The 20219-nt window shown below is 42.4% G+C and overlaps 2 protein-coding genes across 5 annotated transcripts in view; one reads left to right on the top strand and one right to left on the bottom strand.

Moving 5' to 3' along the window:
- npr2 (natriuretic peptide receptor 2) overlaps positions 1–12332 on the top strand; it is a 95728-nt gene extending 83396 nt beyond the window's left edge. Inside the window, exons 18-22 of one of the 2 annotated variants that reach the window (XM_086300166.1) lie at positions 104–172; positions 415–589; positions 6565–6663; positions 9686–9777; positions 11788–12332. In XM_086300166.1, coding sequence (XP_086156292.1) covers positions 104–172; positions 415–589; positions 6565–6663; positions 9686–9777; positions 11788–11850 — 498 coding nt within the window. In that variant the 3' untranslated portion in view covers positions 11851–12332. Of the gene's footprint in view, positions 1–103; positions 173–414; positions 590–6564; positions 9627–9685; positions 9778–11787 lie in introns of those variants that run through there. The other variant, XM_086300167.1, reaches the window with a different exon arrangement.
- Positions 12333–12870: 538 nt separating this feature from the next.
- Positions 12871–20219, bottom strand: part of spag8 (sperm associated antigen 8) — a 12731-nt gene continuing 5382 nt past the window's right edge. The window contains exons 6-7 of one of the 3 annotated variants that reach the window (XM_086300169.1): positions 14696–14750; positions 12871–13489 (exon numbers count right to left, since the gene is read on the bottom strand). In XM_086300169.1, the coding sequence (XP_086156295.1) occupies positions 14712–14750 (39 nt within the window). In that variant the 3' untranslated portion in view covers positions 12871–13489; positions 14696–14711. Of the gene's footprint in view, positions 13490–14695; positions 14751–19862; positions 20043–20219 lie in introns of those variants that run through there. The other 2 variants (XM_086300170.1, XM_086300168.1) reach the window with 2 other exon arrangements.

Genomic DNA, 20219 nt, shown 5'->3' with positions numbered 1-20219 from the left:
AATGCTTTGGGTTGAGAAACAGGATATGAGCTAAAAACTTCCACCTCTTATCTTTTCTTGCTGCACTGAAAACACAGAATCATGAAAACTTCTCTCTCTACAGGTTGTCACGCTGCTCAACGATCTGTACACGTGTTTTGATGCAATCATCGACAACTTTGATGTATACAAGGTACGTCGGGATAATCAGTGAGGAGTCTATTATAGTAGCTTTGCATAAGAAGGATGTGTGTAGCCCCTCCCTTCATCCTCTGTCTGAAATAAGCAGTTTTATCTCCCTTTCAGCCAACTTTTATAGGCAAAAATCAAAGCAGATAATGTTAAAAGTAAAAACATCACAGCAGCTCATAGAAATAATTAGTTGACTTATTTACTCGAAGGTTAAAACTGATCTTCTTGTGATTGGTCCCTCAGGTTGAGACCATTGGTGACGCCTACATGGTAGTGTCTGGGCTGCCGGTGCGGAACGGCAAACTCCACGCCAGAGAGATCGCCGGGATGTCGCTGGCCCTGTTAGAGCAGGTCAAAACGTTCAAGATCCGACACAGACCCAACGACCAGCTGAGACTCAGGATAGGCATACACACAGGTGAGTCTTAACTCACAAGTGGAAAATGTAAAACCTGCAGGGTTCCAGTTTTCTTGTTTACTTCACCACAAAAACATGTTTTGGTCCAGTTTTAGTATCAGAAGCTTCAAGGTTTGCATTTGCAGCACGATTTAGTAACATGCAGGTAAACATAAACATATGAAGAGCAAATGAGTGACTACATCTGTAATGAAATGCCATCAACAGTCATCGCAATAGTTTTGCTTTAATTAGATGTGCTTTTCTAAACAGGGACCGTTAGCTAGATGGAACAGGAAGCCTTATCCTCGATATTAAAGTTGGGAGAGCTTCTGTATAGTCAGTATCCAGTCAATATGTGTATATGTGTCTTTCTGGCTGCTGTTACAACCAAATTTCCCCTTGTGGGACAATTAAAGGATTATTCTATTCTATTCTAATATCCAATACTATCAGCAGCAGGGAGGTCACAGAGGTATCAATTATTATTATTTGTTATTTGTGCCAGCATTACTGTTTCTTATATGTTTTTCCTGCAATTTAAGAGTGGGAAGTCAAATTCATTTTACATCAGGGCCATCCGTGAAAATCCAGTAGCTGCACATTTAATCCCTGCGATATCTCAATATAAAGAAGTGCAATATCAACAGCACGTCTCAGTTTTACTATATGATAAGGAAACGCTGCTCTGCTTAATGGAAGAAATGTTACAGCACAACTCTTTGGGCTTAAACTGAAAGAAATAAATGTGTTAAATTAAAGGTTCTCATTGCCCATACTGTCCTTTAATTATAAAGCAGAAAGTTTTTTTAATTAACAAAAAATTTTATTTTATGTATTCATTCAAAATATTTTTATTGAGTATTTGTGGATATAGTTTACAGAGAAAAAAAGAAGAGGGGAAAACACAGAGTGTTTACAATGAATACAAAACAGAACTTCTCATGTTGGAACATTGTTTTCCTCTCTTATTATTTGTATTTATTTAGTTTAAATGAAAACTGTTTATTTGTTTGTCTATTACTTTGGTGTAGTATGGACACCTATGGTTGAGGCCTTTGTTACGTTTCGGTGTGTCAGTGTTTTGTTTTTGCGTGACTGTTATGTATTTCCTGCTTTACTTTGAAAGTCTGTGTTATTTTAGTGTGTTCAGTTTACGTTTTCCCTGTCTCGTCAGTTCTAATTTGCCCCAGCTGTGTTTCCCTCCTGTGGTCCATTCCCTGATTGCTCCTTCTATGTATTTAAGCCTTGTGTTTCAGTATGTCATGGTCGCGATCTCCCCCGTGTTGTAAATAGTTTGGTGTGTTTGTTGTAAATAAATAGTCTGTTGTAAATAGTTGTGAATGGGTTTGTTAATATTTTCGTTTGAGACACCTTCGTTTTGGGATTTTGGTGGAGAGCTTTAGTTTTTTTTCTCGTGTGTTTTGCTTTATTTTTATTTTCCTGCGTTGCACCCCGGTTGCCTAGGCCGGGGTGTAACATATGGGGGCTCGTCCGGGATCGGTGGAGGGTCCGAAGGAGGGACAGCTTCGGCCTTCTGTCTTCGCTGGAGGGTCCGAGGACCGCTTCAGCCTCCGTCTGTCTTCGCTGGAGGATCCGAGGGACCGCTCCAGCCTTCATCCGCCTTCGCTGGAGGATCCGAGGGACCGCTCCAGCCTTCTGCAGCTGGTGGGCTGCATGTCTATGTGTGCAGCTAGTGAGCTGCTCGTCTGTCTTCGCTGGAGGATCCGAGGGACCGCTCCAGCCTTCATCCGCCTTCGCTGGAGGATCCGAGGGACCGCTCCAGCCTTCATCCGCCTTCGCTGGAGGATCCGAGGGACCGCTCCAGCCTTCTGCAGCTGGTGGGCTGCGTGTCCGTGTGTGCAGCTGGTGGGCTGCGTGTCCGTGTGTGCAGCTGGTGGGCTGCGTGTCCGTGTGTGCAGCTAGTGAGCTGCTCATCCGCCTTCACTGGAGCGTCCGAGGGACCGCTCCAGCCTTCATCCGCCTTCGTTGGAGGGTCCGTGGGACCACTCCAGCCTTCGTCGTCTGCTGGAGGGTCAGGGGGACCGCTCCAGCCTCCATCAGTTTCATCTGCCTCCGCTGGAGGGTCCGTGGGACCGCTTCAGTCTTCATTTGCCTTCGCTGGGGGGTCCGAGGGACCGCCTCAGCCTTCGTCGTCTGCTGGAGGGTCCGTGGGACCGCTCCAGCCTTCATCCGCCTTCGCTGGAGGATCCGAGGGACCGCTCCAGCCTTCTGCAGCTGGTGGGCTGCGTGTCCGTGTGTGCAGCTGGTGGGCTGCGTGTCCGTGTGTGCAGCTGGTGGGCTGCGTGTCCGTGTGTGCAGCTGGTGGGCTGCTCGTCTGCCTTTGCTGGAGGGTCCGAGGCACCGCTTCAGTCTTCGTTTGTCTTCGCTGGAGGGTCCGAGGCACCGCTCCAGCCTTCGTCGTCTGCTGGAGGGTCAGTGGGACCGCTCCAGCCTTCATCAGCCTTCGTCCGTCTTCGCTGGAGGGTCCGTTGGAGGGACCGCTTCAGCCTTCGTCCGCCTTCGCTGGAGGGTCCGAGGCACCGCTCCGGCCTTCGTCTGCCTTTGCTGGAGGGTCCGAGGCACCGCTTCAGTCTTCGTTTGTCTTCGCTGGAGGGTCCGAGGCACCGCTCCAGCCTTCGTCTGTCTTCGCTGGAGGGTCCGAGGACCGCTCCAGCCTTCATCAGCCTTCGTCCGTCTTCGCTGGAGGGTCCGTTGGAGGGACCGCTTCAGCCTTCGTCTGCCTTTGCTGGAGGGTCCGAGGCACCGCTTCAGTCTTCGTTTGTCTTCGCTGGAGGGTCCGAGGCACCGCTCCAGCTTTCATCGTCTGCTGGAGGGTCAGTGGGACCGCTCCAGCCTTCATCAGCCTTCGTCCGTCTTCGCTGGAGGGTCCGTTGGAGGGACCGCTTCAGCCTTCGTCCGCCTTCGCTGGAGGGTCCGAGGCACCGCTCCGGCCTTCGTCTGCCTTTGCTGGAGGGTCCGAGGCACCGCTTCAGTCTTCGTTTGTCTTCGCTGGAGGGTCCGAGGCACCGCTCCAGCCTTCGTCTGCCTTCGCTGGAGGGTCCGTGGGACCGCTCCAGCCTTCATCCGCCTTCGCTGGAGGGTCCGTGGGACCGCCCCAGCCTTCGTCGTCTGCTGGAGGGTCCGTGGGACCGCTCCAGCCTCCACCAGCCTTCATCCGGTTTTGATCAAACATTTCACTTGGGGTTACATGTTTGATTTTTGGGTAGGGGGAAATGTTACGTTTCGGTGTGTCAGTGTTTTGTTTTTGCGTGACTGTTATGTATTTCCTGCTTTACTTTGAAAGTCTGTGTTATTTTAGTGTGTTCAGTTTACGTTTTCCCTGTCTCGTCAGTTCTAATTTGCCCCAGCTGTGTTTCCCTCCTGTGGTCCATTCCCTGATTGCTCCTTCTATGTATTTAAGCCTTGTGTTTCAGTATGTCATGGTCGCGATCTCCCCCGTGTTGTAAATAGTTTGGTGTGTTTGTTGTAAATAGATAGTCTGTTGTAAATAGTTGTGAATGGGTTTGTTAATATTTTCGTTTGAGACACCTTCGTTTTGGGATTTTGGTGGAGAGCTTTAGTTTTTTTTCTCGTGTGTTTTGCTTTATTTTTATTTTCCTGCGTTGCACCCCGGTTGCCTAGGCCGGGGTGTAACACCTTCATCAATAGGACAAGCTGTAAAATTTATGAAAATATAGTTAAAAGTCCAAAATGCATGTTCTCCTTCACATTTTCCAAAGATCTCCAGTGGGCCAGATTGGAGTTTTTGCCGGCCTGATTCTGGCCCCGGGCCTTATGTTTGACACATGTGATTTAAGGGTATACCCCAAAGCCCTCCCAGGGAAAATTCTGTAATTTACCTAACCCTGAAACATTATTAGGTGTGCCAAACAAAAGGCCTGGGGGTCAGTACTGGCCCTGCAAGCACTCCATTCTGGATGACAGTGGAAAAATTTGAAAGAAGGCAATAACTTTGGACTTTTAACTGTATTTTCATAAATTCTTCCTACTGATAAAGAGTTGGTTAGACATTGCTATTTATACTACAGGAAGGTAATTATGTAATAAATAACAAAATTGATGACAGAAAAGTTCCTGTTTTTCCACTATCTAATATAGAAACTTTTGTTTTTTTTATAATAGGTAGCTAATACGTAGTTAAACTTAGGCTGACAGAAAGGGGAGTCTCTTTAGTCCAGCCCACTTAAGATCAAAGTGGGTTGTATGTGACCTATGATATAAAATGACTTCGGTGATATAGGCCATGCAAGTGACCACCACCAGTGCCAGCATTTTGTACTTGTGCTGGTGTGTCTGCACTGCTCGTCACCATTACAAAACACCAGCTGGTGGTCGAGATGATCCATTCTCTCCCAGTCAATTCGACTGGTAGCAGAAGAAAGACGTAGGAGGAAAAAATGGTACTGAACGGGCAATCACAGTCAGTAGACACCAACATGAAACTACAGACTGGCAGATTAAATTTAATGCTACGCTAATAATAAATAATAGTACGATTATAATAAGATTAAATCCATGGATAGGAAGACCAGCAAATAGTTAACGATCACTTTGGAGGTCATCGATGATCAGAGTGATTATCGGAAACCCTAAAAAAATTGCCTTGAAAGGTTAAATAAGTCAACAATACCTGATCAGATCACATATGGGACAACAGAATAACAAAAAGCGGTAGGTACAGTTGCATTGGTCTCTTCCATGCTCACCCGCTTTTTTGAGACTTTTTTCTGTTGCTGTTATTCCATTGATGTGGCTACTTTCCCCACCGTGGCAGAAGATCACAATCTCATTATTAAATGCTCTTTGAGTCTATCGAAAGTTAATTGGCCCCAGATGGGAAGCTCCCTGGTAAAAAGAACGACCGTGACCTTTTTGAACAAATCAAAGATTCAAAAAGCTGAATCAGGCTACCTGAATCCTGCAATTGTGACAGCTTGTTCAGACATTATTGGGAACTAAGCAAGGCACATTTCTCTGTCTCCACACACTCACTCCTCTAAAACTAGATGAGCGAGGCGCTTGTAGAAAGGCTGAATTATTCTAACTGCTTTTCATGCAATAAAATTAGTCAGCCTCATGTGTCTCTTTAAGTCTCCGGGTTCTGATTTCTGAACGCCCCCACTTAAATGCTTTTTAATAACTGTTGAGTGATTCTTCATGTGTATCCTGGCAAAAACATAAAAAATAAATTAATAGTTTTTGGACTATAAAAGAAACATGTGTTATCCAGGGCATGAGATTAGCTAACAGTATCCAGAGCCTTTGTAAATTCCATTCTTCGAATACCCAAACAGATGGAGTTTAAAGGGGGGGATGTTATTCTTTTACTCATTTTCTGTCATATATGCATTGCCAGAGTGGTGGAGGCTCATCTTAAACATGACAATGAAATATGTACAAATAGATTCTGTGAGCTGAACAGCTCTAAATGCTCTGTTTAGAGTATTTTTTCTACTCTTAGCTCCATATGATGTCAATGAAAAAGGACACTGCTAATATGGTCATCTCAGGAACTCTGTGCTCCGAAGTGGCTGATGAAGAAAGTTGGCTTAAAAGGAGAGGAGCTAAAATGTCTTACTTCAGACAGAAGATGAATGTCTAAAATGTCTAAAAAAAACCCTCCAGTCCAAGAGTAGAAATTAGGAGCTGGAAATGAGCACAAGAGCCCCCCTTGTTTTTGTTTTTTTTAATTTGACGTAACTTATAAGAAGCTTCTTGCACAGTATTTAGACTGTGTCAGCTCATAGAGGCACTGTTTATGTTCTAGTTCAGCAGCTGAAACGATCCAACATGCATAGGCTGGCACTCAGTGTCGTCACTGTAATTTAGAGCAGTTTCCTTTCACTCACACCTCTGTCTTCATATTTAACATTTCCCCTGAGGTGTGGTAATGACAGAGCTTCCCAGCTCCTCAGGTATGATGATTGTTTTTCCTTGGTAAAATCTGACTATATTTAGTGTTTGTTTTACAGGCCCAGTGTGTGCCGGCGTGGTGGGGCTGAAAATGCCCAGATACTGTTTGTTTGGAGATACTGTCAACACGGCATCCCGGATGGAGTCGAATGGAGAGGGTGAGTGTCACTGGGTTTTTCCTCTCTGCTGTCTGTTGGATGTAAAGCTGGCGTTACTACGTAAATCTGTGTTTTCAACAGAAGGAGTAACACGCTTCGTACAAATCTTTGCAGTGTTGAAGTTAAAAAGGATTCGTAGCTTATTCTTATTCTTGTATTGCAGCTGCTCTGTATTTAATTAACTTTTCACTTCTTTTAAACACTTTTTGCACTGCTGGTGATAAGGTCCATAAAGAAAAACTCAAACAGAAACAAAGCCGATAACACAAAGTCCAACGGTAAGCAACAAAAGGAGAAAACAAAAACTGGGAAACATGAAAGCATAGAAGACAGAAACTAGAAACAGGAGGCTAACAGGGAGAAAAGGCGACTCTCTGACAAAAAGAAAACCGGAGACAGGACTAAAGGCTTCTTTCCCATTTCTCTAATCTGTGCCTCCTTATCTCCTCCGTCCTTCTCCCTGTGACTGTGTAAGTTAATCTCAGTACTCCAGGATGAAGGATGTCTTAAATGGATCACGAGGACAGAAGAGAGGAGGAAGACACAGATGCATTTCCTTTTAACTTTAATGTAGAGGTTTGGCAGACAGCTGGAATAAATTAACCATAATGACAACTCATCGTAGATGAGCAAACTTTCTTTACCTGTTTGTTGGTCTGTGAATAAAGCATCAAGCCATATTATTAAAAGTACCCTTGAATTTAAAAAAGATGCCATAAACACATAAAACACAAGATTAGCCACAGGTAAAAACAATGAAGGTGGGGCGGACATTCACAGAGGAGGGAAACAGCAACAGGAAATAAAAGAAAGCTTTTCTTCCAATTAAAATAGGAAATAACAAAAAGACAAAAGTTTTGTCTGTTACTATTACCAAACATGGCCACAGAGACAGGAGAAAGACAAAAGATGAGCAAAAAGAAGACTAGAAGTAACTGAAAACCAAGACGACCAGTGCAAACATGCTACATTATGATAGCAGGAAAAAAATAAGCTACTATTAGATAGAAGAAAAAAAACAGAATAAGAAACACAAAATAAATGCACGAACAGACTGGCCAACATCTAGCTTGATGTGCTTCTTGGCTTTTGGAAATCACACCAGTCTTAACAAGGCAGATAAAGTTGTGTCGGGCGAATCCGCACTGTAGCATGAGGCAAATTTAAAATTGAAATATTTACACAAACACAGGTTTGCTTCTGTTGACATCAGACAGGGGAAAATAGCATAAATTCTTTAAATGAACTGAGCTGCATGAAAACTTTGCTTTGTGTTTGGTCTGAATGCGACATTAGTCTCTTAAGGATGAATTATTGTGATCCAGTTGTTTTTGTCTTTGAATCTTACTGTTGGCTTTCCCTTTAATTTGCCACCCATCTGTACATATAGAAAATCCCAAACTTGGTACTGCATTTGGTTTAGTTGAATATTTGAAAAGCTTTTTTAATGGGAAACTGAAATGAGAACTTTTTTAACCTCCTAGGACCTGGCGTCCACATATGTGGACATCACATTTTGGGACGTCTAGACCAAAATACTTAAGTTTTCTCTACAAGGGCCTGATATGCACTTACGAGGATTATACTGCCACTGTTCTATCAAAATTTTAAATAAATGTCCTCATATGTGGATCTCATTTTTCTCACAAACAAAAATTAGGTAAAAAAAAAAAAAAATCTGGTAATTCTTTGTTTTTACATTCTTTAGGTCCCAATCAGCCCAAATAGCAAAGAAAAATAAAAAATGCATGCCATGAAAGAGTTCAGGTCTTATGAGGTTAAGCATACAACTTCAGAATAGGCTGATTTTTTAAAAGTAAAATAGCTTTAATGTTTTCCAAGTTACAGACCTTCCTTGTAGTGGGTTGAAATTTGGCGTCTTTATATTCACTTTATTTTTTTCCACATCTAGCTTATGTTTTTTAATGCTTAAACTGATATAACCGTATATTTCTAAACAAATCTCAATTTGTCAAATTGCAAAATCCACAGGGATCCCACAAGGATCTATCCTGGGCCCGTTGATGTTTAAATTATAAGTAATGAAAAAGTAGTCAGCGCTTCCCACCTCACCCCTTTAGAATAAGCTGATTTTTTTTTCCTGAGATACAGGACTAACCCCAAACTTGAAAACATGCCTTTTGGGTAAACTGTAAAGGGTCATATCACTATGTGAGACACAGTTATAATCAAACATTTACTTATAACCATCATGCGCATGAATTTCATAATGATTTTGGGCTTGTAATGATTTCTTTGAACTGTTCTTTTTCCAGGGTAGAATGATTGTACAACATCTTTAATTACTTTAGAGAAAATCCAAAATTAAATTGTGCACTGATTTTTTTTATTAATTAAAGATGTATGCTTTAGCTGTAGGCTGGCAAATCAGGAAACAACACTGAGGTTGACATTTTGGACGTGTCCCATTGAACAAACAAGAACCAGACTTCCAGAATTAACAGCAGTAAATAATAGACCCTTTATCACCGCACGCAGGACCTGTTCATCTCTGTCTCTGACTCATTTCTTAATGAGTTTTGATGGAAGCACTCCTGAGGAAAAATCTGATTTGTGAGCTAATTATAAGCCGCGGTGACCTGCTGCATCTGATGCTGTTTGTGCTGACATTTCTTTTCTTAACTGGCAGTGACAGCAGTACCGTGTTATGAATCTATAACTGGATATTTTGCGAGTGAATCTTCAGATGTATCGATTAACTGCTGAGGTCCTTCCTGTTTTGTGCCTCCTCTGCTAAATAATTGATGGCACTTACAGCTAAGGGCCCTTAGCCAGCGATTAACAGTGCAGCATGCAGCTTCATGGGCAAGAATTGCGTCTCACGTCCCTGCACTGTGTGCATTATTAGAACAAAACAATACAGATTTTCATCACCGTTAGCATTTTGATGCATTGGCTCATCTCCACAGTTTTCCTGTGAGCTGTTATCTTGAGGTTGGAGATGAAAGCAGATATGTGAGCTGTTATTTGTCATTCACGCTGTGTTTGATGTCTCTTCTAGCCTTAAAGATCCACGTGTCCTCGGCCACCAAAGAAGTGCTCGATGAGTTTGGTTACTTTGATCTCCAATTACGAGGAGACGTAGAAATGAAGGTAGGAACCATCATCTGAATGAAACCAAATGAAACCTTTGCCTTAAAAGTGAGTTCATATGTATTGTGAATGTTAATAAAAAAAAAAAAAAGAGCAATGCATGATACGTCACTGGTTTATCAGTGACGTATCATGCATTGCTCTTTATTTACAACAAATGATTTTCATTATACATCAGCCTGAGGATTATTGGTTTAATTAACTGATTAATATGTCAGCCTGTAAACTCAAGGCTGTAACTATTAATGAGGATGCTGGGATTGATTTTAACATCCCAAGGAGGAGAGATCAATATCTTTAAATGAGACAAGTTCTTAGGTAACTAAATGAAACACAGCACCACACCAGATGCCACTCCTATATGCTAAGGAAACCGAGGCTGGCATTCACAGAAAATGTAGATTCGAAAATATTGCCTGGTCTGATGAGTCTCGATTTTGCTGCCACATTTAGATGGTTGGGTCAGAATTTGGCAGACATGACATAAAAGCATGGCTCCATCCTGTCTTTTATCAACAGTTCCGGCTGCTGATGGTAGTGTAATGGTGTTTGGGATACTTTCTTGGCACACTTGGGCCCCTTAGTACCAACTGAGCCTTTTTTAAACACCGCAGCCTGCCTGAGTAATGTTGCTGACCATGTCCTTATATTTATGAACAGAGAGTACCCATCTTATGATGGCTGCTTCTGTCAGGGTAACGTGCCATGCCAAAGCTCATCATTGTGATGTTCAAACTGTTTTTTTGAACATCACAATGAGCTCACTGTACTCAAATGGCCTCCACAGTCAACAGATCTCTTCTGCCTTTGGGATAAGTTAGAACAGGTTTTGCATCCTGGATGCAACACTGGCAAAAACTGCAACAACTGCTTGATGGTTGCAGCAGTTGATGGAGAATGGATCAAAATCTCTGAGGAATGTTTCCAGGTCGTTGTTGAATCTATGACATGAAGAATTAAAGCAGCTCTGAGGGCAAAAGTTGTTCCAACCCATTACTAGCTACATGTACCTAATAAAATGTTGTCATGAATCGCTGTGCGGCAGGCAGGAGTTGGACCCAAAATGCAGGCACTCAGGCACGAGGTTTAGACACAACGAACTCAGCTTTATTGCTGGCAGGGGAAAGTCATACTAAACTAAACTGGAAAATGACAAACTAAACTCACAGGGAGATCCACACAGCATGAGGGACGACACGACACTGACTCAGAGAAACACAGGGTTTAAATACACTGGGAAGTAACGAGGGGAATGAGACACAGAAGGAGGGCACAGCTGGGAGAAATCAGGACTGACGAGACAAGGAAGCAAAGCAGGACACATTCACATAAGACCCAGACCTTCAAAGTAAAACAGGAAGTATAACACAGACACGCGAACTTGACACGGTGGAGACAGCAACTAAGAAACACAGACATAAACCATAAAGCTGAGGACTCTAAGAACCAAAATACGCAGACGGAAATACTAAGCTTGGAACACAAGAAACTAGACTCGAGGGAGTAACAAAAGACCAACCATGAGAACATAATTCACAATACAGAGTGACAGAAAACAAGAAACTCAAACATGCAAAGACACAGACGTACACAGAACAGAGGGGACACAGAGAAATATGAAGAGTAAGGGATCAAAACTAGAAACCATAGAATAAATTACAAGAGTACAAGATACAAGAATCACAAAGAACTAAAAACGCTGGGTCAGGAGACCCAGGATCCTGACAAATGTAGATGAACTGGTTACCTCGTATTAAGTCCAACTTGAACACTTGAAGGTAAAAGCAGCAATCAAAAGTGGTTTAATAATTTTGAGAGGTAAATCATTTAGGAGTAAATATCCTTTCACATTTATCTATAGTCAGAATATATTATATAAAGTGTCATATGTGAGCAAAGGGAGACTTAAAAGCTTTATAGTGTCACCTTTAAGCAAAGGTCAGCAGAGGATACCAACCCCTCCACTCTTCATCTCCATTGATGAACTTATTGATTTCTGTGTTTTTCCAGGGCAAAGGCAAAATGAGAACGTACTGGCTTCTTGGGGAGAAGACTGATGTGTATGTTATCTGAGAGGCCTGCTGATAATGTGAGAGCAGCAGTGGTGGAGACGCCAGCAGAAGCTCCAGTGGCCGAGCCACTTCTTTTATTTGTTCTAGAATAAGTCTTTAATGGTGATTTCCCTGCAGAGGAAAGGTGAACGACACCCTACAACAACAACAAAGAGGGAATTCCAGGTATATTTATTACCTGCATACTGAAACTGCAAAAAAAGAGAGATTAAAACTGTAAAGTTGTTTTTGTATGAAGAATTTCTGTCCTGAGAGTGGGTACTTTTCACTGATAAATTCTTATTTTTTGTGCTTTCTATATTAAAATTTGTATAATGTGTTTGAAAGTCAATGATGTATTCCTATTTCCATTGAAGTGTGCAGGCACGGTGCTGCAATCGATGTCACTGCAGGAGGTTCAGCCGTGTTACACAGTGCAAGATAATATGTATATATGTATATCCAAGATACTGTAAAATATTTTGTTCAATAAACTCAGTAAAACACACTTCTTTTTCATTTATGGACCAGGGACTATTTTTACATTATTGGATTTCTTTTGTGGTGTTATTGATATTTGCTTTCACAAAGGGTGTAATGTGAGAAAAGAGCCCTTTATTTCCAGCATTACAAATCTTCCTGACAAACACCCACTTTCAACTCAGAAGCAATTCATAAATGACCTTCCACGGTCCCCTCAAATATCGAGTGTCCCTCTAAACCATTGCATCTTTAAAAAAAAATTAAGTGCAGCAACCAATTTACTAGAGAGGCACTCTAACCTTTGCTGTTAACCTTGGAAGATTAATTGGTTAACGAGGTAGGTTGAACCAAAGCAGGTTATTCTGTTATCTGCTTTTATTTTCATATTTATTTCTCTTAACTTCTACTTCCTGTCTACCCAAGACCAACCAAACTAGTGAGTTTTCTTTTTTCGTTTCCAAATTTTTCATTTGGAAACAAAATAGAAATCGGTCACATGACTTTATTGATTTGGTTTAGTAACAAACAAACAGCTGACTTCCTGTTTCAGTTTCAGAGGAACTAACAGAGTAATTGACCGTGCGCAGATGTCTCAGGCCAGCATTTCAGTTTTGTTTCTGAGACCAAGAACATTTTTTCATATTTCATTTATTCATATATGTTTATTTGTACTAGGAAACCAACATTATTCAGTGATACCCAGACCCTTTTGCAAAGAAAATGTTTATACATCCACCCTGCCGAGGTGAGCAGTACTTCATGTTTTTCCTTGAGGGGTCAGCACAGCAGATCGTCTGCCTCCACCTCACCCTGTCTCTACTGTAGCATGCTACTTGGTCACACCAACCGTCCGCAGGTCCTTCACTACATCCACGAATCTTCTCTGTGGTTCTCTTTTCCTCCTCTATTCTACGTCCCACCTTGACCTATGGTCATGAGCTCTCGTTTAGAGGTAGGGTGAGGAGTCCAGTCCTTTTGTAACGGACTCAGAAGAGCCACTACTCCTCCACATTCAAATAAACCAGCTGAGGTGGTTCAAGCATCTGATTAGGATTCTTCCTGGGTGAGATGTTCTGGGCATGTGCCACCAGGAGGAGGTGACCCTGGGATACCCCCAGGACAGGTGGGGTTACATCTCTTGGCTAGCCTGGGAATGCTTTGTTGTTCCCCTAGATGGCCTGGAAGAGATGGTGATGACAGAAGACACATCTGATATTAATTTTGTGAACTGTGGTCCCAATTAGTGCATGCTTTAGGACGGGACTACCTTATGATTGACAGGTTGTTACCCTATGAATGAGCAGTATTGCTGAGTTTCACTAAGTAATGGGTGTAATGGGTGCATCCATTTTTTACATCCAGTCTATCACTTTACATTTCCCTAAAATACTGAGTGTGCTTCAGTAAAGCAGAGCATTGTGTATCTGCAGCCTGTGGACAGACAGCGAGGAGGAAACACGAGTCGGCAGCAGACAGCTGTGTTTTGGTTGTAATGACATCACCGCTCATTAGAGGCCCATCAGTTTTTGAGCAGGTGCACGGGTGTGTGTGTGCGCGCGAGCGCTCGTGCATTGTCATCTCTGCAGGATAGCATATTCCCCTCATGCACGGCTGTAATTACCGCCCACTTTCTTGCGGCGACATGCCGCATCCTGACACCAGTTAGAGCCACACAGAGGGAATTGAGGGTCTCCAATGAACCCCACGCCGAGCTTCCCTCAGCTGACCTGGCTGTCATCCAATCATCTTTTACGTTCTGCTTTTGCCACATATAGATCAGACCTTTTGTTACACGAACTGCTCCGAGTTTACACAGAGTAACTTTGTGTCTCTGGAAAACAGCTTTGGTGAATTCCAGATGCAAGATATATGCATATTAAAAAACGATATAACTATAAATAGGAGCAATATCAGCATTTTAGCTTCGTAGGGACTCTTGCTATTTCTGGCCGCAATCTCTGTGTCATGGTCCCCGTGCCTGCTCGGCTGGCCCTGTGTGGCTACATGTTATGTTTTGTCTTTTCTCTCTCTCCTCTCTCTCTGCTCGCTGCCTGGGCGGAGCTCATTGTGAGCTCCCGGCCTCCACCACCTGTAGGCAATCACCTGTGGCTCCTCACCTTGTTTGCTCCCGCTACTTAAGGCAGTGACTGAGAGCACCTCGCCGCTGGACTATTGAATAACGCTCGTCAGTGCTACTTTAGCCTCAGCCAGTTTTGAGCGCTGTCCGTGAAAGTTCCGTGCTAACCCTTGTTCTCTGTATGCAGATTTCTCGTGTTTGGTTTGGAGACTCTGGACGCTTTTCCCGACCCCGCTCTGCACCCCTGGGAACCCTGGCCCCCTTCTCCTTCACCTGTATATAGTGCACCTGGAGTGTGTAAATAAACCTGTTTTTCTGAGATTTCAGTCTGCGCCGAGTCCTCCCTGCTCCTCCGTGACACTCTGTAAGAATGACAACGTGTTTTTTTGTGTTGAACACAGAATTTCTTTGATCTCAGTGGTTTAAAGCTTTTGAGGATTTTGCAGATAGTTTCAGAGAAACAGTAAAAGCCAAAAAGCCAAAATTCTGCAGATTAAAATAAAGAGCAAAAAAATAAATTCTAGCGACTACCAAGGGAAAAACTCGAGGCTGAAAAGCAAAAAACTGCAGTTCCTCTGATGGCCACTTGGGACTTTATCCAAAAGTGAGTCAAATCCCCACCCATACAATAAAGCTCCTTTTGCTGCTCTGTTATTGCCAATCAGAAAATCATTTTCCATGTAACCTTTATGGGTTCAAGTGTTTGTGCAACCACAACTATTGCCATCTGATGGCCTTTCACGTTGATCTCAGTTTCTGACCTCGAAGCTACATCCATGTTTTATACTGTCTATGACCCAAACTGAAGCCCAGACTTATTGGCTGATCCACCCCTCAGAGATATCACAGCACCAACAACACAAACACAGCTGAGGCACCCAGTTCAGTGACTAGAAAATTCTGGAGATGAAGCCAAGTGGACGCCAGAGTGGACGCCAGCATAAACTATTTATATAATTTTCTGTTTGTTCCAGGCTGTAAACATGTTGGTCATTTATAAAGTTACTAAAAGTTTTCACCACTAGATTTCAGTAGTTTGCCAGCTGCAGTCAACCGAGTTCTGTTTTCTTATTTGTCACAATTCAAGTGTATAATCCTAGCTATGGCATCTGCTATAAGACAAACAACCTTCCTTTCATATCAAACAGATCATCTGCAGAGGAATGGCTTATTTGAAGAGCTTCAGTCAGGTTTCAGAGCTCATCACAGCACAGAAACAGCTTTAGTGAAGGTTACAAATGATCTTCTTATGGCCTCTGACAGTGGACTCATCTCTGTGCTTGTCTTGCTAGACCATAATATCCTATTAGAGCGATTAGAACATGCTGTAGGTATTACAGGTACTGTGCTGCAGTGGTTTGTATCATATCTATCTAATAGACTCCAATTTGTGCATGTAAATGGAGAGTCCTCTTCACACACTAAGGTCAGTTATGGAGTTTCACAGGGTTCAGTGCTAGGACCAGTTCTGTTTACATTATACATGCTTCCCCTAGGCAGCATCATTAGAAGACATAGCATACATTTTTCACTGCTATGCAGATGACACCCAGCTTTATCTATCCATGAAGCCAGGTAACACACACCAATTAGTTAAACTGCAGGAATGTCTTAAAGACATAAAGACCTGGATGGCCGCTAACTTTCTGCTTCTTAATTCAGATAAAATTGAGGTTATTGTACTCGGCCCTGAAAATCTTAGAAATATGGTATCTAACCAGATTCTTACTCTGGATGGCATTACTTCAGCCTCCAGTAATGCTGTGAGGAACCTTGGAGTCATTTTTGACCAGGATATGTCCTTCAACGCACATATTAAACAAATATGTAAGACTGCGTTCTTCCATTTGCGCAACATCTCTAAAGGTAGAAATATCCTGTCTCAGAGTGACGCTGAAAAAAACTAGTTCATGCATTTATTACTTCCAGGCCAGATTACTGTAATTCATTATTATCAGGATGTCCAAAAAACTCGCTAAAAAGCCTTCAGCTAATCCAAAATGCTGCAGCAAGAGTACTGACAGGGACTAGAAAGAGAGAGCATATTTCTCTTGTTTTGGCTTCCCTTCATTGGCTTCCTGTTAAATCCAGAATTGAATTCAAAATCCTGCTCCTCACATACAAGGTCTTAAATAATCAGGCCCCATCTTATCTTAATGACCTTGTAGTACAATATCACCCTATTAGAGCACTTCGCTCTCGCACTGCAGGCCTACTTGTTGTTCCTAGAGTATTTAAAAGTAGAATGGGAGGGAGAGCCTTCAGTTTTCAGGCCCCTCTTCTGTGGAACCAGCTTCCAGTTTGGATTCGGGAGACAGACACTATTAAGATTAGACTTAAAACTTTCTTTTTTGCTAAAGCATATAGTTAGGGCTGGACCAGGTGACCCTGAATCCTCCCTTAGTTATGCTGCAATAGACGTAGGCTGCCGGGGGATTCCCATGATGCATTGAGTTTTTCCTTTCCAGTCACCTTACTCACTATGTGTTAATAGACCTCTCTGCATTGAATCATATCTGTTATTAACCTCTGTCTCTCTTCCACAGCATGTCTTTATCCTGTCTTCTTTCTCTCACCCCAACCGGTCGCAGCAGATGGCCCCGCCCCTCCCTGAGCCTGGTTCTGCTGGAGGTTTCTTCCTGTTAAAAGGGAGTTTTTCCTTCCCACTGTCGCCAAAGTGCTTGCTCATAGGGGGTCATATGATTGTTGGGTTTTTTTCTCTGTATCTACTGTACAATATAAAGTGCCTTGAGGTGACTTTTGTTGTGATTTGGCGATATATAAATAAATTTGAATTGAATTGAATGTTTTAGTCAGCCAAGAGAGATCAAAAACATTAAATTTAGACTGTATTGGCTATGGCCGGTGTGTTTGTCTGGACTGGATCGGCCCTTGAGTTTTTTCCCCATCTGTGGAATGCTGCCAGTCTACTGTTTACCTCAGCTGTCAACATGGGTGAAAAGCATGCACTTTTACTTACTCCGGAAGAGGCTATAAAACTTTGTGAGGACTGTGATACGGGTCAGTAATTCAGAGACGCTAATCTGACCGATGAAAGCTGAACTGTCCGTAGTGCTGCTGATTTTGCTACTGTTAACTGCTGTTAACCCCTGTTAGCTGTTGTTAGCTGCTGTTCCCTAGCATTAGTGATACTTTCTTTGAAGTGGATGTAACATCGTTATTTTAGTTTAGTTTTAGCTAATGATAATAAACCTGTTAATTATACACTATTTTTATTTGTGAGTACTGTACGTTTACCATGGGAGCCTATGGAGACTGTGCCTCCAGCAGCCAGTAGAAAAACTCTTTTTGGTCCCTTTATATAATTTACTTCTTTAAAACAATTGTTCCAGGTTAGATTTTTGTTTGGGAACTCAGCCTTCAATTTTTATTGAGGCTTCATGGCTTTGGCGCTTTGACTAATTAAAGCTACAGCCTATTGTGTCTCCTAGGACTGACCCGTGCTAACTGGTTTGAGTTTAAGCCTTCTATAAAAATAAATTAGCTGATTAATATCATGAGACATCACTGCACTAATTAGGAGACATGTGTCTGTGAGTTGCACCCTTATAGTTTATGGATTCTAACCAAGCTTGCTGCCATTCGGTTGATAACTAAGCGCTTTGCCTTCTTGTCGAAATATGGCCACTGACTCAAAATGATAAGATAAGATAACCTTTATTAGTCCCACACGTGGGAAATTTGTTAGTATACTTGTTAGTATATTTGTCATAGTATACATAGTCTATGGTTAGGACCTGGTCAGCATTAGGATACAGTCACTTCAGTTATGCTAAAATAGCAGTTACACCCTTGTGGGAACAGAACATTACCTTCTGACCTAAAAATGACTTCACTGTCTGTAGATTTCTATTGTGCAGCGTAGCTCAGCATGTATAAATAGCACAGCTGAAACAAAATGACAGTTGCTGTATCACATTTCATTTCAAATGTTGAGTACAAATCTGCTGCAAGCCCTTGTCTTTCAGAGGCAAATTGGTTTTCCTGTATGATGTGGTGAGATATTGAAATGTCTGGAGAGAAAAGCTGCAGCGATATACACTAAAAATTACTTGTCGCCATAGCTACCACCCACTAATCCCTGCTGAAAGCCCAGAAAGGATCAGCAGAGCCCAACATTGTCCTTTGATTGACAGAAGACGTACATGAATCTGTAGCATACATTGTGTGACTCCCAGCGATGTATTGTTTTAAATTAGCATGCTGTAGCAGCACATGTGTGTGAAGAAGCTGTTGTTCCTCTTTAAGGGTGACATATTTACCCCGTGTCAGAGAAAGGTGTGTCTTTTTGCCACTCAGCACTAACTGAATGCAATAATTACAGGTTGCAAAAAGGAGGAACAGACATATTACAGAAAAAGATGAACAGAGGATGTAAACAAACTCCCGGCTAGGTGCACACAGCAACACAACAGTCAGGTGCAGAAAGTACTAAAGTTGCTGTCACACCCATCAATCAGTGAAACCTGCTTCATCCTCCGCATGGAGGAACCACAGCTAACAGTGTGAGAGAGACAGGGTGAAAGGTTTACTTATTACAGATATTCTTAGACTTTGCTTGAGAAGGTTCTGGTTTCTCACCAGCTCTCAATCCATCAGAGCACCTTTGAGATGTGGGAGCCAACAAATCACATCAACGTGGACCAAAATCTTCATGAAGAAGAATTACTCTAAGGCAGTTCTGGAGTCAAAAAGGGTCCAACGCAGCGCTAGGTGTACACAACAAATTTTCCTTTGGATATATGTGCACACTTTGAAAACACTGGCTTCTCAGACAGTTATGAACCGTTTCATATGCTAAGTGACGCAATACGATTGGCTGATTAGAAGTAATTCACTCCTTGCAGCCAGGGGCCATCTTTAGCATCTCAAAAACCCTCCAGTCAATTTGTTGTTGTTACCTGGGGAAAAAGTGGGCAGGGACAATCTGAAATGATTAAATCTGATTGGCAGATTAATGCATATTACTGAGAATGAGTTAATCTGTCATGCCCGGCAGCTTGGAGTTTCTTCCACTGATGGCACGGAGATACTTGCTCAGTAATAAGAAAATAATGACATCCCACGGGTCCACTTCCACACTCAAAACATCCTTCTTTCCTCCCATTCCTGTGACGTGCTCATGGTGCAGATGTAAATACAGCTGCGGTCATGGTACTCAGCATCTAGGTAGCATCTTTTCAAACACTGACTGCTGATTCATCTCATCCAAGTCAGTTTTGTTGTCAATACACTGACAGTCGGGTACACAGAATATATGCTGGTCTCCCAGCTGTTGCATAGGATTTATGATGTCCAGTACACACAGTGAGTCTTGTGCAGCTCTAACTGCTGTTTTGGCGATGGCAGTTCACTTAACCAACATGAGTGCCAATAATAACAAAAAAAAGAATAGCCTTAAAGAATAGATAAATCCTTTGCGGTGCCACTATCGCTAAGAACTAAACTTAACCTTTAAAATGGATTACCATTTTAATAAAAAAATCATTAAAAAAAGTGGCAGAACAGCAAACTGGTGTAGTGCCTCAATTGTCAGGTGGGAGATCAATTTCATCCAGCCGCTCGGTGATGGGCGTGCTGAACAGAGCCGACTTCCTGAAGGGTCCCTTCGAGCTCCGGGCGGCAGTCACACCCTGTGACACAAAAATACACTATGACTTGGTGATATGGCCTAAAATCCATATCGCGGTATAATTTGAAGCACGTGCGGTAACGATATATATCGTGATATATTCTTTTCTTCTGTATAACGTATTTTCCACACTATAAGGCACACTTAAAATCCTTTAATTTTCTCAAAAATCGAGAGT

Source organism: Aulonocara sp. 'chitande type north' Nkhata Bay, linkage group LG7 (assembly GCF_057382095.1).
Source record: "Aulonocara sp. 'chitande type north' Nkhata Bay isolate Kocher_YH1m ecotype deep benthic linkage group LG7, A_spYH_male_GT1.1, whole genome shotgun sequence".
NCBI lineage: Eukaryota > Metazoa > Chordata > Actinopteri > Cichliformes > Cichlidae > Aulonocara > Aulonocara sp. 'chitande type north' Nkhata Bay.
This window is presented reverse-complemented; position numbering and strand designations above follow the sequence as displayed.